Genomic DNA, 24,496 nt, shown 5'->3' on the forward strand with positions numbered 1-24,496 from the left:
AGAAAGACGGAGAAAGAGAGTGCGAGAGAGAGAAACAGCAGCTTACAAATCAGCATGTATTAATGCAAGGTGAGGCTTTCTTCAAAAGCTCTCTTCGAGTCCCGTATTTTTTCTCATTATGCACGCTAGCGACAGAGTACCCGGCGAGCGCGGCCTTACCTTAATTTTAGTGTACCTGCGAGCAAACTTCGCCGCTTTGGCGCATAAAAACGTGTGCGCTTGCGGCTTCGACTGAAGAAGAATAACAGACGTTGTCGTCGTTGCCGGTTTTTGTCATCAGCGCTGTTTTGGTGTTTAGTGGAATTTCGACGGATATACGGGTATACGTGATCGTGTTATAGGCGCCTCCCTCCCACTCCACCGCACGCGTGCTCCACTGATATGTGAAACGAGCTTTTTGCGTTTCAAGCTGGGACAAACAAAAGAGGCAAAGCAAAGCAACAACAAAAACTATAGATAACACGAAATTAGCCACGCTTGTTTTTTTCTGTCGCGCCAATTCAATTAAGTGCGAACAAAAGAAAGTCCAAGCCCAGTCCCAGTCCCGGCGACCAAGTGATAATCTATCAAACGGACCACAAAAGCGTTTCCTAATTAAACCCGAAAACACAAGCCCCGAAAAAGAAAGTCTACGCTGGACAGGCATTACACAACAAGAGCGTGCAATTGACCCCGACTACGGATCATACGAAGCTGAGCACGTCAACCTATTGCCTTATCGCCTAGTGTGCAGTACGCAATAACTGCCAAGTAAAAAAAACAACAGTTATTCCACAACACAACTATGACGACTACGGTGAAAGTAATTTTGGCCTGGTGTCTGGTGAGCGCATTCGCCATGCAAATGAGCTCGTCTTCGGCCATACCCATTTGGGAGTTTTTGACACGCAACGAAAAGGTGAGAGCACAGATGAGACCTGAGAGAGATCGGTGAGATATTCAATATATGTTTATTTTACGAGCCGGCATTCCTAAAATGTACATTGAACATTCACTACAAGGTTTTAATCACTATTTTGAATCAGCAGCTAATTTGGCTATATAACTTCCTCTCAAATTTGGCTAAATTAATTTCCAACAGTTGGAACAGCTACAGGAAAACTCTTTTGGCTTGTTCTACATTAATTTAATTAAAACTTTTGCTTTAAATTGAACTACCTTAGAAAACTTTTCAATCTCTAAATGTTTTCAGTCAGCACTTCTCGAACACCTCATTTCCACAGCGAGAACAGCTGCTAGCTACTAGTTGCTCCAGTTATGAGCGGAATCACCTGATTGTCCTTGGCATTGTGCATCTGTTGAATCTGGCACAAAACTGAATGCTTAAGTGGAACATAATCGATATTAATATTGAGTTTTGATATTGTGATAACTTCAATGAGCATCATAAAACACAAATGTTTGCATATTAACGGAGCTTTCTGCTGCTGCTTCTTGTCTTTTCTTGTTGGCTCGTGGTGGTGGCCGGATCGGCGATCTAGCAGAGCAGAAAAAAGAAGCAATCAAAACAAAAGAAATTAATATGGAATATGAATGGATAACGAGCCTCAGCTCCGATGCTCGATGGCGTCTTCAAAGTCAGTTGGTGAGCGGTATTTGGTCGTTAATTTGCATAACTTTACCGTATTCGGCTGCTGCCCCCCTTTGGGGGCGATGACAAAGAAAACAATACATAGACACACTCGTATATATCTACTTGAGATCAGAAGAACACGGGCACAGTCCTTGGCATAAATATGCACCAAGCAGACTCTGAGTGTCACTGTGAGTGTGATCTTGACATTGTGCGTTATCAGAAATGTGGCAAAAACTTCGGGCCAGCTGCCCATGGTAATGACCATCGTTAGAAATACCGGCTGAGCCGGTCTACCTGTTTCGTGGTAGCAGACTTTGAGACTTCACGCGATTCCCACTTGCATTCCCCTGGCTTGGAGCAGGTTCGACTCTGATCCTCAGCTCCCAACATACCTCGTTTTCTAAATCGATGAGCTGTTGCTTCCCATAGAGCTAGCCAATCCAATCTCCAAAGGCCTTCCGATTTAGCCAAAAAAAAACACAGGTGGGACGCAAATGAGCTACGAGCGGAGTCACCAGAGCATGTCCCGAACATTAATTTTCATTTATGGGAAACAACGGTTTCAATTTACATTTGCAATTGCTGTAAATTGGCCGAAACCCCCCACCCACCCCCTCCGTTTCGAAAGGATGAAAAAAAACTAAAAGCTTTTCACTTTTCTGCTCAAATGTTTGTGCAACAAGGCGTGACAACGCTGCAGCAATTTTCTCTTCTGTTTGCTCAGTTTTTTGTTTTGTTTATTTTTGGTTAATGAACTCCAAAGGTGGAGTTTGTTTAAAGATAAATATAAATATATTTGCTGGGATTTTTTCTCTACCTTGTGGATATTAATTAGTTGCTGTACGAGGTGTGTACATATATGTATGTATGTATATAGCAATTTGCCAGTCATTAGACCTTTTTTGCGTTTTCCTTTTTGGCGGCGCATCAATCTGAAAACCTCTGTTTTTTGTGTGTTTGTGCTGGTGCTGACCGCTAAGCACGCGAACTGCGCCTTAAAAATCAAAGCACCGAACAATAGAGCCCCAGAGAACATAGCAGAACAGAACAGAACCGAACAGCACACAGTGTAAGCTGATCCAGCTAGAACCGATTGTATGCCATATCCGGCACCCACACACCACAGGCGCAGCTCCCTCCCGTAAATGAGAAAATAATCTCGGAGGGAAAAAAACCCCATTAAATGCCAAAAAAGAATTATAAATAGAAACGCCATTTGCGATCCTAAAGCCGGGAAGAGAACAAAACAAAAGTTGGGGATACTGATGATTATATTGTTTATGTAAATCCAATCTCTAATTGCAATTAGAATTCACTTTCCACCGCTACGCTACCCCCCGTGAGATCTATTAATAGACGCGATTTCTTCTTCCTGTTTTTTTTTTTTTATACTGAAGTCTCGATGATGCTACTTTTTACCGTTCGCACAGCTTTCGATTTTTCGATTGCAAAAAAATAAAACATCCATTCCATCGGCTTTTTGGGGTCTTTTATGTTGTTTATGGATGCAAACGCGTTTAGCCGGTTTGCGGTTCGAACCGTTCAATAAATAAATTATGTTCGCATTACTTTATTTTTCGGCATTTTACGTAAAATATGTTAAGATATCGCCACACATGTGTGTTTATAGGAGGAAAGATACAGCTCGTAATGGGAGCGAACCCTTTTTCCAATGCAGCTAATCGAACGGGACCAGGTCCATGGCATTCCATTCCAGAGGAGACTCTCCGCTCCGGAGTGTCATTACGATTTCTTCGATCTGCTCTCTGCTCCGTCGTTGGTTTTTTGTATGTTATGAAATGATTCAGTTTTTTGTTGATTTCTTTTGTTGGCAATCTCGATGTTTCATAATGTAACCTGCGCATATCAACAGGTTATTGAACCGCTGCCGCCACGGCATTTGGGAAGGAAAGATCTTTGATAGCTTTGCGAGACGAGTATTTTTTAGTTCGGGAAGCTACCAGATACCTGAATAGTGACTGCTTAATGGGCATCTTCTCTCAGGTTTTGTTTTTTTCCGTTTTAGTTGAATATTCTCGATATTTATAAGGGGAAGTCGAGTCAGAGATCTAAGATTAGTTTGCGGGGCGAGAGAGATGATTTTAGGCCAAGATCAATTCATTCTCTAGACGTTCCCGTAATTGCATTCGATGTCAGCTTGATCACTTAGTTGGAAGGCTAATAAATGACAGCCTCCGCGACGATCTTAAATCTACATATCAACATTATATACAAATATACATATTTATGTATAAGTATGACAAAATTGCATACATTATAGAGGTGTATTCTGTACGTGACTTTGACAACTCCCACAAAAGGCTGACTGGAATTTTTACCGTATATTTTTACAACGTTTATATGCCATAAATTATTTAGATAATATTTTGTTTTTGCACAAATTTGTTTCGTTGAATGTTTTCATTTTTATTTTATTTTGGAGTTCTGGCTAATTATTTAATTGTGTCAGGGCCTGGACCATAAAATGCCGACAGAGTTATTCGAATCAGATAACGTGCTGCGTGACGTACTTTATTTTAAATTTAAAAATAAACTAAATACAGTGAGTTTCATAGCGCAAAGAGAGCATAAAAAAGAGTTTATATGAATATACGATGAGAAAACTTTTCTAGTTTCGTTCTAGTCCGTTTGATAAACAAACTGTTTGGGCAATCAGATCGATCTTTAATATTTGAATTGATGATTCATGAGAAATCTTTAGATAGGCTAAAACTTAAAGCTGTACGTGGATAGCCTCAATCTTTTGCGACGTGCTGTACTTTTGCACTTGTCGGAATTGAGTAATTTGTTGTTGCCACAAGTGCATGAAGCATTTAGCTGTAAAAACACAGAAAACACAAAGCGATAGAGATGGAGAGAGGCAGAGAGACGGGGAGAGAGGGACAGAGGGTGATGCATATTCGTATCAATTGCATTTTACATTTTGCACACGTTTCTGTGCACACTGCTGGTGTTTCGTCTTGGCCTGGCTTTTGGCTCTTGGCTTGCTAACGGTAATTCGTAAGTTGAGCTTGCCCCAACCCCTCCCCCATCCCTAAGCTGCTGCTACCGCTGCGGCTGATGATCGTCTCCTCCATTATGCAAACGGCGTAAAATTGTAAAACCCCGAAACGAATCCAATGCAAATGAAGCTCTTTCGTGCGCGCCACAATGGAAGGGGCTCAAGGGTGCACACCGGACAAGGGACACTAGACACTAGACACCTCCCCAAAAGCAAACCAAAATAAATAGTGACCCAGAATTGATTCCACGATCAACTTACTTTCTTTATGCGTGTTATCTGTTTTTTCCCGTTTGCCGTTGTTGTTCTGTTTGGGATCCGATTCCTCGTGCTAATTTGCGAGAGGGAAGATCCGGATTGGGGAGTTTCTGCAAATTGATTATCGTTGGATTAGCAGCTCAACCGCTTGACGTCACCTCTGAGCAGATGGGGATATCTGTGAAATTCCAGCGCCACCAGAGACGCAAATGTGTCATCCAAGTAGAACATTCGACGCTAATTAAAAGTCCATTCAACGCTCCGCTACCCACGAAGAATAGACAATGACGGGGGGCCGCTCAGTTTGGCTACTGAACCGTAAACCCATCCACAGCAGAGCCAGCACCAGCGGCAGCCCCAAAGTGGAGCACACCCACACCCCATGACACCACCTGGCCCCTAGCCCGTGGCCCCTGGCATCAGCAGGGGATTGCCCAACATGCGAGAGGCTTTCGAAATGCATTTCGTTTGTGCAACGAAAGTGCAACCATCCCAGCATTCCCCTGCCCTGCCCCACTGCAACCGCTGACGACACCACACGCACTGCTGCTGCTACTGTCATTGCCTAATCCACCCTCTGGCCTCTCTTTTGTCTTTGCAGATGTCTTACCTGTACTCCACCTTTGCCCAGCTGGTTAGCGTGCACTGCAAGTCGACGGTGGGCGGCGGACTCCCGGTGAATCAATGCAAGCACAATCTGCTCGGCTACGGCTACGAGAAGCTGCAGACACTCTCCGATGCGCAGCTGGAGGCACTCGATCCCTATCAGCGCGATGCCAATGAGCTGAGTAAGTACTCGTGTCGCGTGGGAAGCCACGCCAGACCAGATCAGACCAGACCAGAGTCTGGCTTCCGCGTCAGAACTTCCGCAAAGCAGAAGCAACGTGTGGTCCAAGTAGTACGTGATCTGATTTCTGATTAATGTTTCTTTTCCCGTCCGCTTCTTCTCCGCAGTCTGGTCATCGATCATGCGGGAGCATCCAAGTGCCACGCTGATCACCACGCGGAAGCCGCTGCCGCCGGTGCCTACGCCGCCAGCCTCCTCGCTGATCATCCTCACCCACCAGCAACTGCCCCAGCAGCAGACGGCTGAGTCCAGCGCCAATCCGCTCTTCGATAGCAACAACGAGCAGAAGCACCAGTATGCCATGGACATGGATATGGCCTACGGCTATGGCTCTTCCTCTCCAATGCATTCCCAACAGCAGCAACAACAGCAGCAGCAGCAGGCTAGCAGCGAACTTCCAATGGCTCTTGCCCTGACAGCAGAGCCGCCAAAGACCTACCTGAGCGGACCTCTGGTATTCCGACTCCGTCCCGATGGCTCACCCGTGGAGGAGGACCAGAACCGGCCGCTGCCCCGCGACGATGACCTGGACATCTTTCGCCTGGGCCTGGCCGCAGCTGGAACCGTAGGCCGGCCGCGCTCCGCAATGCCCAACAGGCACCGAAAGATTGCCACAATCAGTGCCCTGAAGCAGCAGCACTTTGCCTCCATCCTGCAGCGTGATCTGCAGCCCCCCCACCAGATACAGAGGCGCCTGTTCCGCCAGCAGATGGCGTAAGAGCCAGACGCCTGTTGGCGTGGCGCTAGATCTAAGTCTTTTGTGTGATTGAATGGATTGAATGTGATACCATATATATCTGCGTGCATGGCTGAATGCGTGTGGTGGAGTGAAGGGGAGTGTGCCTAAGGACGAACCTTCCCTCGTTTTAGCTGAGGAGGGGGATCAGATGGAGACACTTCTTGGATGCACCTTGAGCTTTAATGAAATTTCGACCGTATTCGTACAACGTTTAAGTTTTCTATAATTTTATTTATTCGCGTGCATTAGCCGTAAGATCAAACACAAGTAGAGATTCTTGAATAATAAACCGCATAATTATTATCATTATTATTTTGAGTGTCAGTTCTTAATGCTTGGAGCTCGTCTCGTCTGCACTTGACGATCCCAACAAAGACGCTGCTCTGGGAACCGGTTGGACATGTTAATGATGAAAGTCGCATCTTTGGCAATCCAGTTCCTTGTCGCACACACCCATCGCATGCCCATAAGCTGCACGCGAAAGTCTTATTAACCCACATCGGGCCTGGAAACCCACTTAAAGCCGAACAATGGAGATGTGCAGCTCGCTCGCTCGATCGCTCGCTCGATGGGAGGCCAGGTCCGGTTCGGCACTCTCCTAATCCCCCAAAACAATTAGAACCCGTCAAGTTTGGCAATTACATTTCGATGTAACTGGTTGGGCCGGCTCCAGCGCATCAATCTTGGATATCCGACAATGCCGCCTTAATTGGGAGTGTGTACGTACGTCACCACAGTTGAATGAATGATGGGCTGGAATTTCCATAAGGCAATTGGCTTACAAATCCCATTAACTGGCATTATATTATTTATTTCGATTCGTCAGTTGAAGGAACGAAGGCACGTACTAGCCTATCGATTAACCCTATCGACTGCACGGCTGACTGCGATTGTTGATCGTTGCCCAACACCAAGCCGGACCAGTTAATAGAATAGCTAAACAAAATAATGACAGGGTGACCATTTAAGGTACATTATATCCTTTTCATGATGTTTTAACTGCGAAATTAAGTATATGTATATACATTATACATACATATTATTATTATACATATGTATATGTATAATGTATATGTACGGTATATTGGTATATAGTGGTGCATTAAGTGAACTTCATCTGTCTATTAAATACCATTGTTAAGATATATTCAATAATATAGGGTATCCAAACTCCCATGCGTATGTTTTTCAAAAATCCGTCGAAGACTTTTTCTCTTTTCCGCTGGAAATTTTCTCTCTCTTTTGGAGGGATATCTCTCTCTCAACATGGCAATTTTTTTTTTTCGCCTATTAAAAGCATAACATATGTATGTTTTGCCAATAGTTACGTTTGCATTATGCGTTTAGAAGTTATGGGCGACGAAAGTCAGCTGAACATGTACTCATCATTGCTCCCCACTGTATCTAGATCGATCTAAAAGCATGTCAATCTAGGATAAAGACATTATTAATATTTAAAAGCCGATGGAAAAATGTAATTTTAATATTAATAGGTGGAAATAGGGAAAAAAGCGCCCATACTATACTATACTATCGGTTGTCCACCAACAAATTGTCAAATTAAGTAAAATTCCGTTCCATTCAATCCAATAAAAGGAACTCATGAAAACTAGCCAATTATAATATGTTATACACTCTTACTCTTACACACTATTAACTAAGCATCATATTGTTTAAATTATATGAACATTTCCAATGCAACAACTTGCATGCCCTCATCAACAATCATCGATAGCAACACCGAACACTTTCAAGAAATATCGCCCCAAGCCACAATATCGATTCATCGTTTTAGCGATTAAATACAAAAAAAAAATTAATAATAAAAATAAACAATAAAAAGTAAATAGAACCGGGGATATTTGTAAACAAGAGCATGAACGTTTTCGTAAATTAGCCAGATATCGAGGCACAGCAGTGATACGGACGGACAAGCGATAAGGTTTGTACTTCCACGGATTCGCTGAATTTAAGCCATTACACCAAACGACGCAGAACAGATATAACACTTGTGTGTGTATGAATCACGCATTTACATCTGGGAAATCACATAAAATATATATTTATACGATACGGTCACATGCACATATATCAGCACATGTTTTTTTATCTTTGTGCATTTACCAGATATACTTACATGACAAACATCTGCCACGAGTCGGTTGGTCAGATGAATTGATTTCGGGGACTCCCAGGTAAACTCTAACTGCTGCACACAAGCTTGCTAATGATTAGTTCTGGGCCAGCCAGTGCTAGAAGCACCATGTCCGAAGAAGAGTCGTTCGTAATTCTCGGGAGCTCCCCCGTCCCGTCGCTCTGCACTGACGGCTCCCTTCTACTTGCTGATGCAATGGATGCTAGTGATAGGCCAGTGCCAGTGACCCAGGAGAGGGATGGAGCTGACGTGTCTGCCGCTGGATCGAGCTCAGGGCCACTGTCCACGTCGGTTGACAGTGACAGACACAAGTCTCTGGCCGCCAGCTTCATCATGGGTGAGGTGAAATCGGATGTTCTCAAGGTAACGTAGCAAAGCGTCTCTGTAGTCCGTTCTGAAAGATCACCAACTAACCCTTGTGCTTTCATTACAGAACAGCGTATATTCGCAGTTTCCCAGTCTCTGTTCTATGCAGGCGTCTGCCGAGGATGTGGTCAAGCTGCAGAACATGATGGAGGAGTACGTTTCGTTAAAGAGTATGTCAAGCAGGGATATTTTAGAGAAGCTCTAGTTCAATAATGTCCAAATCCTTCATACAGAAACACTGGATATGGTCAATCGCACAATGATGGACTACCACAAGCTGACCCAGCAATGGCGCCAGGAGGCCGCCGATCGAGAGGAGCAATGTAAACAGCAGCTGAAGGAGTGCCAGGAGCAGGTGGAGAAGCTACGAGCAGAAAATAAAGCGCTCGTGGCCGAACTGGAGACGAAGCTGGTGCAGATCGAACTCGTACAGGACATACGGCAGAAGGAGCAGGACGAACTCAGACAAAGTGTGTCGGAGAAGGCGTCACTAATCAACAATATGCGTGTTGAAATTGACAAGCTTCAGCAGATCGAACTGGTATGTACATATGCACTTGGTGCAGAGTCCACCGCTCCAGATATCAGCCTACGCATATGTATGCATATGTTCTCTGCATGTGTATGTGTACTTACGCAACTATCAGCGGTCAGCAAATTGAGCTTTGCACTTTTCCATGATGAAAAGCACTTATCTTTTGGGGTTTCACCATGCCCTTGGTAATTGCAGAATTCTTTCGAGTTTGTACCTGATGATGACAAGAAGGAGGCGAAGGAGGAAGTGAGCAATCCGCTCAACTATGTGCAGCGGGAAGAGCATGATCGCCAGATCCGAGAACTGCAGCGGGAGCTATCCAAAATGTTGGCCGAGAAGCTCGAAGTGACCGATATGGTATGTATACCCCGAAATGAATAAGAGATGACCTCAACATTAAGGGGAACTTTTTGCTAATGCGTCATATATTTTTTAGAAAAAACTATACATACAGGAGATCGATTGCTTGAAGGTGAACCTGACAAGCGCCGAGGAACTAATGCACAAAATGGAGCGCGATATTAATCAGCTAAAGGCCAGGGACATCCAACGACAGGAAGAGATTGAACATCTGCAGACACAAAACGAAATCTACCGGAGGGACTTTGAAATGGAGCGAGCCGATCGCGAGAAGAATGCTGGCGAAAAGGAGCAGTATCTGTTGGATCTGCGATCGTTGCAAAGGCGCAATCAGGAGCTAATTGAGGCTCTTGCCGAGTCCCACAAATCCCCCAAGTCCGGCTCGCCCTCGCCCTCTACTTCGGGCGTGAGCAGCCTACGCGAGGACCAGAGACCAGTAAGAGTATGTGTTAGTAATTACGGCATCAAAATCCTCATGCTCATATTGATTATTTCTTGTATTAGGTACTAGATGCTAACGGCGCCGACGCTAGGCCAGCGGACAGTGCCTTGCGCTGCCCCATTTGCTCAAAGGGCTTCAACTCCCTGAGCGTGTTGCAGAGTCATGTCAATGATTGTTTGGACAAGAACTAAACACTTTAATTAATCACTTATTTATGGTATAACTTTTATTACTGCGCCGTTAATGAGCCAGCAACTTTATAAATAAACACATTATCAATTACAGTTTTAGTAGCGTTTAAAGGTGCACAATAGCTTGTCTCAGAGTTTGCTTTGTATGGGCGGCATTTCCAAAGACCACACCCGATGCACATCCTGGCTGGCAACCAAATTGTTGAGCACTTTCACATCTGCAAAAGGGAAAAGTTTGGTTACTCATTGGTGAATGTACATAAACCAGTAATTGTTGGCGACTCACCATTGGTGCGGGCAAATTGCTGCAGGGTGTAGCGTATATCACATATGGGAATGGCTGTGTTGATGTTCGGATAGATGACATCGTCCATTTTTATGTTGGAGACGCAAACACCCAGAATGTAGCCGTTCTGGTCGAACATTGGGCCCCCGCTTTGGCCGGCCTGCACGCTGCCATCGGACATGATCGCTCCCGTGTCACACTTGATGATCCTACCTTGGAATATTGAGGGATTGAAGTCGTACTTGAAGTTAAAGTTCACATAGTAGGGAAAACCCGCGTTGTATACGGTCTGGCCGAGCGTGGCCGGACCCTTGGCCAGGCGTACGCAATGGCGTTCGGGCACATCTTCTGGGGCAGTCAGCAGGGCCAGGTCGTAGGGACGTTTGGAGTCCGGATTGCACCAGATCACATCCGACTGGAACTCTCGATCTGCTGCGCGACAGTTAACCTTGGCATTGGGCTAAATAAGATACATTTTAGATCTGTGGCCAGACTGTTTACGGAGTGCTTGTTTACCTGTCCCACAACGTGTGCACAGGTCAAGATAAAGTGCTTGTTGTGGACCGTAATAAAAGTGCCAGTGCCCTGTTGACCCGCCGAGTCAATTACAACAATTGTGCGCTCCCCTGCAGTATAAATATTAGCAATTATCATATAGCAAGCGAAGCCGTCAGCCGTTAAGTGTATTTCTCACAGGCAAAACTCGAGGGCTCCCGTGCAAGGTTGAATGTTGTTGTGGGAATGCCCAGCTGCTCCATAAAGTTCCTCAAAAGGTACCCAAAATTAGCGGCCAGCGTTAGATTGACGTTTTCCTGCTGCCGCTGGAAAGATGTGCATGTGACAATGCCAATCAGTCGCCTAGAATGAATGAAGATAAAGAAATTCTAAAATGATTCAAAATACTCTGCCCCGTCTCAGTCATACAACTTGTTGTTAAACACGGCCGATCCCTCACAGCCCAGCGGCAAGGCATTCGAGATGGCAAACAAGCAGCCGCTGCGCCCCATCACGTTCGAGACCTTGCCAATGCTGATGGTCTTGTAGAAGTTCTCCAGGCCGAAGGGCGAGCACATGACCAGGACATCGTCCAGAGTGTGTAAGGGCTGTAGGTGCCTCAAATAGTTGCCAATTAGCACCAGGAAACGCTCAAAATATTCTCTCTCCGACGACGGCCGCATGCTCAAGACTACGAAGCTGGAGCGGAGCACCCAGTTGTCGTCAGCCGAGTCCGCAGATATCAGTATTTTATGCAGATTTCGAGACACTTCCGAGGCGCAGAAGACGTACAGAGGATGGGCCGTGTAGCGTGCCAGGATGTGGCTCTGTCTCGAGCTGGCAGCCGCATTTTGTTGTGGCCGTTGGCTTTGGCGATCAAAGGTCACCAGGAAATTGAGCGAACGAATAAATTCCCCTGCCCCGCTCTCTTCATCCTGGGCATTGATAAGCTGGCACTGCTGTAGACCGCTGATGATTCCATTCTTCGCCTGGCCTTTGTCTCCATCGGTCCCCACACGGCAGTGGGGCTGTAGAACGCTACCCGAGCTTATGATAATCTCATTGTTGATTATGATTGCAGACTGCTTTGTGGATGGTGGATTGGTTATCTCGAGCAGGGCATGCCTTATTTTAAGCAGCATTATCTCGCGGTGTAGAGGCTCTTTAGCCGATTCCCGACATGTCGACAGCAGAACGCAACGAAAACCAAAACAAAGGCGCTTTGTTTGCAGTTGAGACTTGCCAGTCACAGCTAAACGTTGCAACTGCTGTTTCTCGTCAGCTGTTCGCAGCCAAAACAGTCTCAATCTAACCTCAACGAGTTTTTATTTCAACCAACCATTTGAATTTAGTGCACTTTTGCATAATGTTGCAACTAAGATGGAGCCTGCTAAGGCCGCTCCAAGGCGGCTACCGCAACTATCGGAGGCACTTCGCACACAAGAACCTGCTGGACCTGACGGATCGAGGTTTCTTTCAAGGCATTTTCCCCGACACGGCTGCGTAAGTTTTATCCCTCCCGAGTATAAATCGCCTTTTAATGTATGAAAATGTTGTTCCGTCAGGCCCAAGATGAAGCAGCTATTCACAAGTGGGCAGCAGGGCATATATGCCGGTTTCGATCCTACTGCCGATAGCCTGCACGTGGGAAATCTGTTGGTTATCATGGGCCTGCTCCACTGCCAGCGAGCCGGTCACAGGCCTATTGCTCTAGTCGGCGGAGCCACGGGACTGATCGGGGATCCAAGTGGACGCAAAACGGAACGCAATCAACTGGGAGAGTCTGTGATAGAGAGCAATCTGAGGGCAATCGAGCAGCAGCTGACGAGAGTGTTCGAGAACCATGAAAAGTGCCTTTGGGACACCCGTAAAAACAGCGGGCCCCTCCAGCCATTAACGTAAGAGAATAGCCAGAAGTCAGAGCGAATGATAGCCTCTTCTTTATTCCCCCACAGGATCGTCAACAATGCCGAGTGGTACGCTAATTTGCAACTGATAGACTTCATTGCCAATATGGGCCGACACTTTCGCATGGGCTCTATGCTATCGCGGTCGTCGGTGCAATCGCGCCTAGAGTCTGAGGATGGCATGAGCTTCACGGAGTTCACCTATCAGATATTCCAGGCCTACGACTGGCTGCACCTGCTGCGCAAGCACAACTGCCGTTTCCAAATGGGTGGCTCCGACCAGACGGGCAACCTGATGACCGGCCACGAGCTGATCAGCCGTGTGGAGCGTAAACGCGAGGTGTTTGGCATGACGCTGCCCTTGGTGACCAACGAGGAGGGAGACAAGTTCGGAAAGTCGGCGGGCAATGCTGTGTGGCTGGACGAGAGCAAGACATCGCCCTTTGCCCTGTATCAGTTCTTCCTGCGCATGCCAGACTCTGAAGCAGAGAAGCTTCTCAAACTGTTCACCTTCATTCCCCTGCCCGAAATAGAGCAGCTGATGCGGGAGCACGAAAAGGAGCCGGAGAAGCGAAAGGCCCAGACGCTGCTGGCGGAGGATGTGACACTCCTTGTGCATGGCGGTTCGTTCACCTCGGACAAGCGTCCTTCCTAATCGATCAGCTATCATTGAAACGTTTTAATGTTGCAGAAAATGGGCTGAAGCAGGCGGAGCGAGTCACCAATGCGCTGTACAAAGGGAAGGTTGATGGCTTGGCCGAACTGAATTATGCTGAGATAAAGCAGACTTTCCAGGGCGCCGCTGTAGTGGATCTACTGACAGAGCCGGGCATGTCCATTCTGCAGCTGGCCATGAAGGCCAAGTGTTTCCCCACAGAGAGTGAGTAGCAAACAGAAGGCGAAAGACAGACTGCTTATTGAGTGAATTCCTTTTTGCAGCCGATGCCGTTCGTATTATTAACGCTGGCGGCTTCTATGTCAACCAGAAGCGAATCCAGAACATTGCCGAAGTGATAACTGCTGGCATACACATACTCCGGAATGGCGTTTCCCTGCTGCGAGTTGGAAAGCGAAATTTCTACATCGTGCGCTGGCAATAGTTGTCCTCAGTTTTGTGTTAAATAATCATAAGTTTATCTATATTTAGGGAGACTTGTGGAAGGGCTGGGGCTGTTTACACTATTTAGTTTGGTCTGGGAGCGGGCTTGCGCCAGCGCTTGCGCGCCAGGAACTCCTTGGCCTTCTCCTTCTTCAGGTCCTTGTCGTAGAACTTGCCACTTTTGGTGAAGGTCTTCTGCTCGTTGCGCATCTCGGCCAGCTTGCGGTTCTTCTGCTTTATTATGTTCTTCTTGTTGGCCGACTTCTTCTTGCCGGCTTCGGATATCTGCACCTTGATGCGACGACCCTGCAGCTCTGTGTTGTGCAGCTCAAAGCCGCGCTGGAAACTCGCCAGGTCCATCATCTCTACAAAGGCAAAGCCACCGCGACGTTTTTTCGGAATTCTAATGGATTTCACCAAGCCAATTGCTTCAAAGTGTCTCTCCAAGTCGTCTTTTGTCGTCTCAAAGTTAAGATTTGTGACGTACAGAACATGTCTGTTTGTTTTCGACGCTCCACGAAGCAAAGAGTCCAACTGATCTTTGGTTAACCGACCATCCGACGGGGTTTCTGGTTCCTCCTCCTCTGACTCGGAGGCCGCACTGCCAGAGGGTGGTGCGCCCTCGGCATCGGAGTGGTCTTCTTGGTCTCCATCCTCGCTGTCACTGTCCTCGGGATCACTCGGATTTCTGCCATCCTCCTTGTGCACGTACGTTCCATCGAGTATTTCCTTTCGTTTCTCGTCGTCGAAGTTGCCCAGCAGATCGGCACTGTCATCGTTGACCGCCCGACGCACTCGTTTCGGCTTTATAAACGCCTCCACCTCATAATCACTGCCAGAATCGCTGGCCATCGCTGCAATTTTTTTAAATAATTTTTAAATAATAATTTTTTTATACCAACACAACACGTGTGAGTTCCATGTGAATGGCAATTAATGGCCAAGTGTTTGGCAATTTCTATAAATGTGCAAACATGGCTTGTGGAGCACTGGAACACTTGGCGGCACGATATTCAAATGTTTGATTTGATCTAATCTTATATTTTGGAGGTCAACTGGCTGCAGTGGCAAAGATAATTTTTGTTTAATAAGAACCGGTCCGAATTCGCGGGCGCCGAAACAGACAGATAGCGGAGTTATCTGCAAATTATGCAAATGTGTGTTGTCGATAACAAATAAATAGCAATTCATTTGCGATTTGCGTTATGCTGGGTACCGGTTTGCACCTATCAAAGTTTTGTCAATTTGATCGTGCCTCCATATCAATCTGGTGGATGATGAACATCCAGGTAAAACGAGAATATTCCGCAGATTATCATAGATTGGTTCCTCTGGACTTGAACAATAATTAATGCCTGTCACACGCCTTGTGCAGATCCACAATGACTGCACCAGCGTGTTTTCTTTAATTAAGACAAAAGTCCATTTAAATCCAGTTATGAGACAATTTATACGCTTTGCTAGGCTGCCCTGCCGGCTGCTGCGCTGCCGCAGTCGTCAGGTCAGTTGCAAAATGTCAAAAAATCTGTATATAAACGACTATTTTGGATGGCATTAGTTAGATTTGCTTCGCACTCTGTCAGCATACATATCCTTATCATTCAACATGAAGTTCGTGGTAAGTGAACATCTCGAAATATATAAAAAAGAATATCTTCTAGCAAAGTGTTCTCCTACAGATTGTTCTTGCCTGCCTTTTGGCCCTCGCCTATGCCAACGAAGAGGCTGATGTCCTGAAGAGCGACTCCGAGGTGAACGTGGAGGACTTCAAGTATGCCTATGAGCTCTCCAACCACATCAAGGCTGTCCAGTCTGGTGTGCTGAAGGAACATGACAACTGGGTGGTTTCTGGAGAATACGAGTATGTGGCTCCCAACGGCCAGCTGGTCAAGGTTGTCTACACTGCTGATGAGACCGGCTATCACCCAAAGGTTGTCGAGGCATAAGCTCTTAACCAATTCATTCCCAAAATAAAATCAAACGTATAGCAGAAAATAGTTCGTTGCAATTCAATTGTGAAATTTTCGGTGCGTTCGTGTGCAAGGCAAGTTGTAAAGCGAGCATCCTTTATATTCAAAATTTGATGATTCGAGTGAAATCGGCGCCTATTGCCCGGAGCGAACTATTTCTCAACCGACAGCACTGTCCTAGGCCATCGTTGTGAATGGTATTTTTCTTCTTCAGTTTTCAGTGTTGCCTAGTGTTGCGAAAATTGCTGGTAACATTTTTGTGCAATTTTGTTTACCGTCTCATCTCTGCGGCCAACCAATTTCGCTGTAGCGATTAAATATCAAAAAAAAAAAAAAAATTTGTTATTTTTGCGTTTGTGTGCTAAAATCTTTTCAAAGAGTTTGAAGGAGTTGTTAAGCCATGGCTGAGTCCGCTGCCATGGACATTTTGGACAGCCCGGAAGCCTCTTTGAGTGAGGCTGCGACAGCTATTGTGGAGGAAGAAAAAAACGCGCAGCCACCGGCAACCGGCGAGAACTGCTCTGCATCGCCAGAGAAAATTGCAAAAATGGATGTGGATACTGAAATGAAGGATCTGACTATTGACATTCCAAAATCGAGCAAAGCGCTAGAGAAGGATCCGGAGGCACTTGAGGAGGCCAAGGATCTCGAAGCCGACAGTAGCTTCGAGTTGCTGAGTAGCCCCACACCGGCAGAGGCTTTGGCGCCAAGAACAGAGTCGGCCAACAGTGTAGAGCTCCTCGAGAGTCCCCTCAAGTCGCCTTCCTCAAACGACGTAAACGAGGAGGAGTTACTGCCCCTTGAAGAGGATGAGGAGCAAAAACCAGGCGCCACCAAGAAGTCTGAGCTAAAGGAAAGTGAAACCGACAGCAAGGAGAGCAAGGAAAGTGACGCCTTGGCTGACAGCAGCATTGAACTAATCAGCAGTCCAACTTCAGATGATTCCCTTGCCAAGGAAAAGGAGGTGGTGCCGCCAGAGACTGCATCAAAACCTGACGACAGTATTAAAATGGATGATGACACAGCCATGGCAGAAGATGTACCAGTGGCCAGCCCAAAAGCAGCCCAAGAAGCAAAGGACAACCAAAAGTCTTCCGAAGCTACAACTCAGTTGGAGTCGCCAGTTGATTCCAAGGTGAATGGAGTGCCAGTCGAGCCAAAAGTTAAACCAAAAGATAATGTCGACTCAATGGAAATCGACGAATCTCCCAGTGACGCCCCCAAAGAAGCTCTCGCGGTTGTGCTAGAAATTGGTAATCCGCCAAAGAAAGACGAAGAGGAGGAGCCCAAAGGCGACTTTGCCTGGGACGGGGTGATCTCCTACAACAAGGATTGCATTAACTGCAACTGCAAGCGGCGACACAAGCAGTATGTGCTGGCATGCGTGGCTATCCTGAACTTCTACAAGGCTCCGAGGAAGTTGCATAAGACGCAGTACATATGCATGGGCTGCTACGACACAGCCGTGGACACCTATGAGGTGAGGTCGCAGCTTCTAGTTCTACTAGTGGATCAATGTTTTGTATACAAAATGTCCCTTTTAGGAGTACGCCGGTCTTCTGTTGGCGAAGCAGCCGCTGTTGCTGAGGGAATTCAAGCAGGAGCAGGCTGACTTTGTGACCCTGGACAGCAGCGACGAGGAGGAGGATGAAAAGCCACCAGGTGCAGCCATCCAACCAGCTGTTAAGAAGTTTATATTTTAATATTTTCTTTGCTTTGTTGTAGAAAAACCCGAGTTTTCCAAGAATGTATTGAATCTAATCGAGAACGAACTGGAAGATGCCATTAAGAAGACGCTAAATATGGTGGACTTTGAAAAGCAACTCAACTGGTCAAAGTCCATCATTGAAGCCAGAATGGAGCGCTTGGGGCAGGAGTTCGAGGAGGTGGACCTGAAGCTGGCAAAGGTCCAAAGTTTGGCGGACAAGATGCACTGCTCCGTATACAACTCATGCCAGGTGGTGCACAAGCAATTGCCGCCCCTGGATCTCCACCAGAATATCTGCACCAGTGATTATAAAGTGAGTTAATAGCGGAGGAAGATGGTGAACAAATTTTGATATTTTGATATTTTAGCGCCTGCAACACCTGCCTGCAGCTGGTGAAATCGAACGGCCGCCGATCGAGGTGGGGGAAACCTACTACGCCGTGAAGAACAAGGCCATTGCCAGCTGGGTGTCTGTCAATGTGGTGGAGATCTGCGACACCACCACCGCCGGAGGTGTCACCGTGAAGGCCTATAAGATCAAGTATCAGCACATGCCCTATCCGATGATGAAGACGGTGACGGCAAAGCACTTGGCCTACTTTGATCCGCCGACAGTGCGTCTGGCCATTGGTGAGTGGATGCAATCCTTCCTTCAATTACTCTCTGAATAAACTGTCTTCCCTTTCGGTCAGGCACCCGCGTGATCGCCTTCTTTGACGGCACACTGGTGCGTGGCAAGGAGAAGGGCGTGGTGCAGAGCGCCTTCTATCCGGGCATCATTGCCGAGCCCCTGAAGCAAAACAATCGCTTTCGCTATCTGATATTTTACGACGACGGCTACACCCAGTATGTGCACCACAGCGATGTGCGCCTGGTGTGCCAGGCATCTGAAAAGGTGTGGGAGGATGTGCACCCCGCCTCGCGCGATTTCATCCAGAAGTACGTGGAGAAGTACGCGGTGGACAGGCCCATGGTGCAATGCACCAAAGGACAGAGCATGAACACCGAGTCCAACGGCACCTGGCTGTATGCCCGCGTCATTGAGGTCGACTGCAGCCTGGTGCTGATGCAGTTCGAGGCCGACAAGAACCACACGGAGTGGATATATCGCGGCTCGCTGCGCTTGGCCCCCGTCTTCAAGGAGACGCAGAATTCCCTGAATGCCGACAGTGCCATCCACCAGATGCGGGTCCCTAGAGTGAGTTTGTTATTCATTAGAAATTGCTGCATATCCAACTAACTTCGGACTTGCAGCGCACTGAACCCTTCATACGTTACACCAAGGAGATGGAGTCGAGCAACAGACAGGTGGATCAAAAGATACGTGCCATAGCCCGCAAAAGCACCGCGAAATCAGGATCGACAAGCTCATCGTCTGCATCCCCTTCAGCGGCAATGGCATCCGCCTCCGCTGTCCGTCACCTAAACAACTCCACCATCTACGTGGACGACGACATCCGTCCCAAGGGCCAGGTGGTGCACTTCACTGCCAAGCGGAATCTGCCGACGAAGGATTTTAAGACCCACAAATGCAACCCGGGCTGTCTCTTCACGGTCGTGCATCGTCTGGACAGCTACAGTCCGCTGTCCAAGCCACTGCTGTCGGGATGGGAGCGCATGATTATGAGGCAGAAGACCAAGCGAACAGTCATCTATCGCGGTCCGTGTGGCCGGACTATGCGCAACATGGCCGAAGTGCACCACTATCTGCGGGTCACCAATAATATCCTCAATGTAGACAACTTCGACTTCACTCCAGACCTTTGTTGCCTGGCCGAGTACTACATCGAATCGACCATCGTCAAGGAGGCGGACATCTCCAAGGGGCAGGAGAAGATGGCAATTCCCCTGGTTAACTACTACGACAACACTCTTCCGCCGCCCTGCGAATACGCCAAACAGCGCATTCCGACCGAGGGCGTGAACCTGAATCTCGACGAGGAGTTCCTTGTGTGCTGCGATTGCGAGGATGATTGTTCGGTAAGTTCGAATCTGCATTGCATGATCCAAGCATAATTGAGGAGGTGTTTCATTTGCAGGACAAATCGAAGTGCGCTTGCTGGCAGCTGACCGTGACCGGCGTCCGGTACTGCAATCCCAAGAAGCCTCTTGAGGAGATCGGCTACCAGTACAAGCGTCTGTACGAGGGCGTGCTGACGGGCATCTACGAGTGCAACTCGCGCTGCAAGTGCAAGAAGAACTGTCTGAACCGTGTGGTCCAGCACTCGCTGGAGATGAAGCTGCAGGTGTTCAAAACCTCGAACCGTGGCTGGGGTCTGCGCTGTGTCAACGACATTCCCAAGGGCGCCTTCGTGTGCATCTATGCCGGCCACTTGCTGACTGAGGCGAAGGCCAATGAGGGCGGCCAGGATGCAGGGGACGAGTACTTTGCCGATCTCGACTACATTGAGGTGGCCGAGCAGCTGAAGGAGGGCTACGAATCGGACGTGGAGCGCTCGGACCCGGACCCCGAAGACGACAGTTACGGCCCCGATGCGGAAGACGACGATGACTTCCGACCCAACAACTATTACATTAAGAAGAAGGACAGGCTGCGCTCCTCACGCAGCAACAGCAGCAGCACGCAGAACACCGAATTGGACTCGCAAGAGCGGCAAGTAATTAGCTTCAATCCCAACACTGATCTGGATGAAACAGTGCGTGAAAACTCTGTGCGCCGCTTCTTTGGCAAAGACCAGACCCCCTTCATCATGGACGCCAAGACAACTGGCAATTTGGGACGCTACTTCAATGTGAGTTTTCAGCTCAGCCGCGCGGCATGTTGCAATTATCTTTAATTAATGCTTATTCCTCTGCTCGTGCAGCATTCGTGCAACCCCAATCTGTTTGTGCAGAATGTCTTTGTGGATACCCACGATCTGCGCTTCCCCTGGGTCGGCTTCTTTGCCTCCTCGCACATTCGCTCCGGCACCGAGCTGACCTGGAACTACAACTACGAAGTGGGCGTGGTCCCCAATAAGGTTCTCTACTGCCAGTGCGGTGCCGCCAACTGTCGCGTTCGCTTGCTCTAATTCTACAACACACATAGTCAGAAGCCCCCAATTTGAATTTCAAATCTCACTTGGCTGGCACAACGATACCGATAGTTGACTGCTCTTGGCGCTGTCATGTCAATCTCAGAACAATTGAAAATAATTATTTCAGAGCAGCTTCGAAAAACATGAATTTAACATTAATTAAACGAAATAGGGTATACAAATGTCTATCCTCAAAATGAAAATCGTTTCATTCCATATTTCCGTATTTTATAACTAATCAAAACAACAGAAGCTCTCAAAGCTGGCCAATTTGGCGGTAAATGTATGCATATGTTGGATTAAATTATATGAGAAGTCCTGAAGATTCTGGTTAGCTAGAAATATTAAACCGAATATCCAAATCGAGAAATAGGAATTCGGATCATGGGCACAGAACGATTTAACCCATTGTCGAACAGGGGGTATTTCAATTTACGCGCGAACAATATAAAACTTGAACCATTTTATCACAGTTCAGGAAAAAGAAATCATGGTCATTGGTATTGTTTAGTAAGGACGAAACATGTAGCTAACAGGATCATTTACAAACAGTATTGTTTTCCGAGTTTCAACTCAAGGTGTTCACTTGTTTAAATAGATGGTGTTTAAGTGGGTTAAGCTTATTTTATTTCTCGGTATATTCTGCAAATGAGAAAGGTATATTTCGGTATATTTAGGGTCGGGCAGTATATTTTATAAATACAAAAAAAACTAAATTCAGAAGTGTATTGTATTCGATTTTCAATTGCAATTAAATGTTAAATGCAAGACCGAAATGCGCGCAGCAATATTGTAGGTGGCTAGAGCAACTGCCCTCGTGGATGCAACCCGTGGTCGGCGCAATATAAGCGTTTGCACACTCGCTCTTCAGGAGTTCGTTTCCGTTCCGCCCTCGTCAATAGGAGAAAAATCGATTTTGTGATAACAGACTTACGCTTACGCGTTCTCGTGCTCGTTCTGCAGCTTAACTCGTGAATAACAGTGAGAAAATTTGGTCAAAATGAATTTGGATTTTGCCAAGGTGTGCAGCAAGCACATCGGCATCTACGAGGCTTACTACAAACAGGTAAGGACGCCCAGGCGTGGCGTCGCGAAGCGGGAATATGGCTTGGGCTCGTTTCGGTTTTCTTGCAACCCCCTATTGATTTTTGCAGATCGACCCAAAAGGCACTGGGGCGATTGAGGCCATGACGGCGGCCAAGTTTCTGAAGAGGTCGGGCCTCAGCGATGTGGTGCTCAGTCGCATTTGGGATCTGTCCGATCCAAATGGGAAGGGTTTCCTCGACAAGCCCGGTTTCTTCGTGGCCCTGAAGCTAGTCTCCCTCTCCCAGGCGGGTCAGGTGGCCAACATGAACAACATTTATGTGGACACTGTCAACCCACCGAAAGTGGTAAGAGAATCGGCATAGAGATTGCACCAGTTACACAATAGCCAGCCACGAACTTATGTGTGTCACACGAAATGTCATTACTTACCCCCAGGGTGAACTACCAAAAATGGTGCCCGCTCGCATTCAAACAGGTCCCGTTGCGAGCGGAGGGGCGGCCACCGGCGACTGGTCAATCAGTGTCATCGATCGGCTCAAGTACGAGCAGCTATTCCAGTCGCTCCGCCCCCAAGACGGCATGCTGCCCGGCGACAAGGTGAAAGGCGTGCTCATGGAGTCCAAGCTGCCGATGAACATCCTCGGCACCATCTGGGACCTGGCCGATCAGGACAAGGACGGCAACTTGGACAAGCACGAGTTCATTGTGGCCATGCATCTCGTCTACCAGACGCTCCAGAAGCGCACTGTGCCCAGTGTCCTCCCACCTGAGTTGCGGAAGGCCGGAGGCGCTGGTCCGCCACCCAAACCTGCCATGCCGCCGCCACCAGCTGGTGCTGCCATGCCACGCGCCCCCAGCGGTGAGGGATTCGGCGATAGTGGCTTTGTCGCCAACTTCCCCAAGGACATAGCTCCGCCGGCGGCTATTCCGATGCCCGTGGCCGTGCCGCCCATGACCCGCATTCCGCCCGTGGGCGCGGTCAGTTCCCAGCCTCTGATCCAGACCGATCCGCTGATACCGATCGGCGCCCCAGTGACGGCCAGTGCGGACTGGGTGGTGACTGCCTCTGAGCTGAACCGATTCGAGGAGATATTCCGTCAGTCGGACCTCGACAAGGACGGCCTGGTCTCTGGCCTCGAGGTGAAGGACATTTTCATAAAGTCGGGTATACCACAACGCAGTCTGGCCGATATCTGGTGAGGATTGCAGCTATAAACCATATTCGAGGGAACCCTTTACTCAAACGTTTACTTTCAGGGCTCTGTGCGACACTAATCAGTCGGGCAAGTTGACTGTGGAGCAGTTCGCCCTGGCCATGTGGTTCGTCGAGCGGAAGCAGCGCGGCGTGGATCCGCCGCATGTACTGACTGCCAACATGGTGCCGCCATCAATGCGCTCGACTGTGTCGGGCGTGGACATGCAGCTGCAGGAGACTAAGCCAACGTACTCCAACCCCGAGCTGGAGATGATCTCCAAGGAGATCGAGGAGCTGGCGCGCGAAAGGCGTGTGCTCGAGACGGAGATTGCCCAAAAGGAGGCCGATGTGCGCATCAAGAACGGGGAAGTGCGCAGTCTGCAGGTCAGTGAATTCTGAAGATTCGACACAACGATTGAGACTAATCGGAAGTGACTTTGCAGAGCGAACTGGACACATTGACGGCTACACTGAAGCAGCTGGAGAATCAGCGTGGAGAGGCACAGAAGCGTCTGGACGATCTGCAGGCTCAAGTATTTAATTTGCATGCATCTACGCCATAAGGCCGCTGCTTCACTTTGCTTGCTCTTTTGGGTTTAACATTTTAATTTTAATTTGAACTCTGATTTCCCTTTCTTTGTCATGGTTACGCCACACTCCAAACTCCAACCTACAACCTACAACCTCCACACTTCCACATTCTGTTAACAAATTGGCTAAATGCAAAACGAAACCCCTACTAAATCGGTGATTGCACTTTAAAACTTATTCACACAACTTGTTCCGATTTCATAAGGTTAACCAAATTACGGCCGTGTTGGCCAACGTAAGTCTTGACATATCCGCCACAAGCAGCCAGGTTTGTTTCAGTTCCTCACTTCTTTATGTTTTTTGTATGTTTGTTTTTATGTTGTTCATGTTTATTATTGTACACAGTATTGTGTATATGTGTGTATATATTTGCATATTTATTGGCCTTAATGTTGTGCACACTTTGGATATGTCAGAGAAGCATCTAACACTCATCGGAATCGCATTTGCAAATGTGTTTTTGTAGGTAAACAAGATACGGGACCAGTGCCAGAAGCAGGAGGAGACCATCAACGAACAGGAGGGCGAACTGAATGCCAAGCGCTCCGAGCTGCAGAAGCTCAAGGATGAGGAGACGTCTCTGCAGAAGGAGTACGACGACAACAATCGCGAACTCTCCAAGCTGACCAAGCATCTGCAGAACACGCAGCTCCAAATTAGCTCGGTAAG

The 24,496-nt window shown here is 47.6% G+C and overlaps 8 protein-coding genes across 11 annotated transcripts in view; 6 read left to right on the top strand and 2 right to left on the bottom strand.

The window, feature by feature from the left end:
- The first annotated feature begins 221 nt into the window (after nt 1–221).
- Nucleotides 222–6,751, top strand: LOC117892283 (rhythmically expressed gene 5 protein). Its single transcript, XM_034798402.1, has 3 exons — nt 222–898; nt 5,458–5,644; nt 5,811–6,751. The coding sequence occupies exons 1-3, from the start codon at nt 785–787 to the stop codon at nt 6,419–6,421; spliced, it is 912 nt and encodes a 303-aa protein (XP_034654293.1). The 5' UTR covers nt 222–784; the 3' UTR covers nt 6,422–6,751.
- Nucleotides 6,752–8,257: 1,506 nt separating this feature from the next.
- On the top strand, nt 8,258–10,584 carry LOC117892282 (NF-kappa-B essential modulator). The gene is made up of 7 exons (XM_034798401.1): nt 8,258–8,384; nt 8,570–8,960; nt 9,031–9,133; nt 9,197–9,504; nt 9,694–9,855; nt 9,935–10,300; nt 10,363–10,584. The coding sequence occupies exons 2-7, from the start codon at nt 8,670–8,672 to the stop codon at nt 10,489–10,491; spliced, it is 1,359 nt and encodes a 452-aa protein (XP_034654292.1). The 5' UTR covers nt 8,258–8,384; nt 8,570–8,669; the 3' UTR covers nt 10,492–10,584.
- On the bottom strand, nt 10,507–12,486 carry LOC117892278. Its single transcript, XM_034798398.1, has 5 exons — nt 11,702–12,486; nt 11,472–11,635; nt 11,294–11,403; nt 10,778–11,237; nt 10,507–10,709 (listed from the first exon to the last, which is right to left on the bottom strand). Exons 1-5 carry the CDS (start codon nt 12,412–12,414, stop codon nt 10,621–10,623), a joined length of 1,536 nt encoding a protein of 511 aa, XP_034654289.1. The 5' UTR covers nt 12,415–12,486; the 3' UTR covers nt 10,507–10,620.
- A 69-nt stretch (nt 12,487–12,555) lies between these two features.
- Nucleotides 12,556–14,321, top strand: LOC117892279 (tyrosine--tRNA ligase, mitochondrial). Its single transcript, XM_034798399.1, has 5 exons — nt 12,556–12,775; nt 12,838–13,170; nt 13,228–13,802; nt 13,871–14,059; nt 14,119–14,321. Exons 1-5 carry the CDS (start codon nt 12,639–12,641, stop codon nt 14,277–14,279), a joined length of 1,395 nt encoding a protein of 464 aa, XP_034654290.1. The 5' UTR covers nt 12,556–12,638; the 3' UTR covers nt 14,280–14,321.
- LOC117892284 (nucleolin 1) lies at nt 14,290–15,181 on the bottom strand. The gene has a single exon (XM_034798403.1). It carries the CDS (start codon nt 15,128–15,130, stop codon nt 14,363–14,365), a length of 768 nt encoding a protein of 255 aa, XP_034654294.1. The 5' UTR covers nt 15,131–15,181; the 3' UTR covers nt 14,290–14,362.
- Nucleotides 15,182–15,789: 608 nt separating this feature from the next.
- On the top strand, nt 15,790–16,273 carry LOC117890409 (larval cuticle protein 9). The gene is made up of 2 exons (XM_034795221.1): nt 15,790–15,896; nt 15,958–16,273. The coding sequence occupies exons 1-2, from the start codon at nt 15,885–15,887 to the stop codon at nt 16,222–16,224; spliced, it is 279 nt and encodes a 92-aa protein (XP_034651112.1). The 5' UTR covers nt 15,790–15,884; the 3' UTR covers nt 16,225–16,273.
- Nucleotides 16,274–16,509: 236 nt separating this feature from the next.
- LOC117891437 (histone-lysine N-methyltransferase eggless) lies at nt 16,510–21,016 on the top strand. Its single transcript, XM_034796910.1, has 8 exons — nt 16,510–17,728; nt 17,793–17,910; nt 17,974–18,269; nt 18,325–18,586; nt 18,649–19,154; nt 19,211–19,936; nt 19,996–20,709; nt 20,782–21,016. Exons 1-8 carry the CDS (start codon nt 16,649–16,651, stop codon nt 20,986–20,988), a joined length of 3,909 nt encoding a protein of 1,302 aa, XP_034652801.1. The 5' UTR covers nt 16,510–16,648; the 3' UTR covers nt 20,989–21,016.
- A 673-nt stretch (nt 21,017–21,689) lies between these two features.
- The window catches only part of LOC117891438 (epidermal growth factor receptor substrate 15-like 1), a 28,029-nt gene continuing 25,222 nt past the window's right edge, over nt 21,690–24,496 (top strand). For 3 of the 4 annotated variants that reach the window (XR_004648624.1, XM_034796912.1, XM_034796914.1), the window contains exons 1-7: nt 21,690–22,060; nt 22,149–22,385; nt 22,477–23,237; nt 23,299–23,620; nt 23,680–23,769; nt 24,033–24,095; nt 24,294–24,491. Coding sequence is in view for 3 of the 4 variants with exons in the window: in XM_034796912.1 (XP_034652803.1) it covers nt 21,995–22,060; nt 22,149–22,385; nt 22,477–23,237; nt 23,299–23,620; nt 23,680–23,769; nt 24,033–24,095; nt 24,294–24,491 (1,737 nt within the window). In the remaining variant the exon portion in view is untranslated. The remainder of the gene's footprint in view (nt 22,061–22,148; nt 22,386–22,476; nt 23,238–23,298; nt 23,621–23,679; nt 23,770–24,032; nt 24,096–24,293; nt 24,492–24,496) is intronic. The other variant, XM_034796913.1, reaches the window with a different exon arrangement.

This window comes from Drosophila subobscura, chromosome E (genome assembly GCF_008121235.1).
Source record: "Drosophila subobscura isolate 14011-0131.10 chromosome E, UCBerk_Dsub_1.0, whole genome shotgun sequence".
NCBI classification, from domain to species: domain Eukaryota; kingdom Metazoa; phylum Arthropoda; class Insecta; order Diptera; family Drosophilidae; genus Drosophila; species Drosophila subobscura.

Excerpts from the sequence above, each read along its gene's own strand:
- LOC117892283 (XM_034798402.1), top strand. The coding sequence starts at position 785 with ATGACGACTACGGTGAAAGTAATTTTGGCCTGGTGTCTGGTGAGCGCA. Across the intron at positions 899-5,457 it reads TTTTGACACGCAACGAAAAG|ATGTCTTACCTGTACTCCAC; the intron begins GTGAGAGCACAG and ends TTGTCTTTGCAG. Across the intron at positions 5,645-5,810 it reads GCGCGATGCCAATGAGCTGA|TCTGGTCATCGATCATGCGG; the intron begins GTAAGTACTCGT and ends TCTTCTCCGCAG.
- LOC117892282 (XM_034798401.1), top strand. The coding sequence starts at position 8,670 with ATGATTAGTTCTGGGCCAGCCAGTGCTAGAAGCACCATGTCCGAAGAA. Across the intron at positions 8,961-9,030 it reads TGAAATCGGATGTTCTCAAG|AACAGCGTATATTCGCAGTT; the intron begins GTAACGTAGCAA and ends CTTTCATTACAG. Across the intron at positions 9,134-9,196 it reads GGAGTACGTTTCGTTAAAGA|AAACACTGGATATGGTCAAT; the intron begins GTATGTCAAGCA and ends TCCTTCATACAG.
- LOC117892278 (XM_034798398.1), bottom strand. The coding sequence starts at position 12,414 with ATGCTGCTTAAAATAAGGCATGCCCTGCTCGAGATAACCAATCCACCA. Across the intron at positions 11,636-11,701 it reads GCCGTGTTTAACAACAAGTT|GCGACTGATTGGCATTGTCA; the intron begins GTATGACTGAGA and ends CATTCATTCTAG. Across the intron at positions 10,710-10,777 it reads GCAATTTGCCCGCACCAATG|ATGTGAAAGTGCTCAACAAT; the intron begins GTGAGTCGCCAA and ends TCCCTTTTGCAG.
- LOC117892279 (XM_034798399.1), top strand. The coding sequence starts at position 12,639 with ATGTTGCAACTAAGATGGAGCCTGCTAAGGCCGCTCCAAGGCGGCTAC. Across the intron at positions 12,776-12,837 it reads ATTTTCCCCGACACGGCTGC|GCCCAAGATGAAGCAGCTAT; the intron begins GTAAGTTTTATC and ends TTGTTCCGTCAG. Across the intron at positions 14,060-14,118 it reads CAAGTGTTTCCCCACAGAGA|CCGATGCCGTTCGTATTATT; the intron begins GTGAGTAGCAAA and ends TCCTTTTTGCAG.
- LOC117892284 (XM_034798403.1), bottom strand. The coding sequence starts at position 15,130 with ATGGCCAGCGATTCTGGCAGTGATTATGAGGTGGAGGCGTTTATAAAG.
- LOC117891437 (XM_034796910.1), top strand. The coding sequence starts at position 16,649 with ATGGCTGAGTCCGCTGCCATGGACATTTTGGACAGCCCGGAAGCCTCT. Across the intron at positions 18,270-18,324 it reads TCTGCACCAGTGATTATAAA|CGCCTGCAACACCTGCCTGC; the intron begins GTGAGTTAATAG and ends TTGATATTTTAG. Across the intron at positions 18,587-18,648 it reads GACAGTGCGTCTGGCCATTG|GCACCCGCGTGATCGCCTTC; the intron begins GTGAGTGGATGC and ends CCTTTCGGTCAG.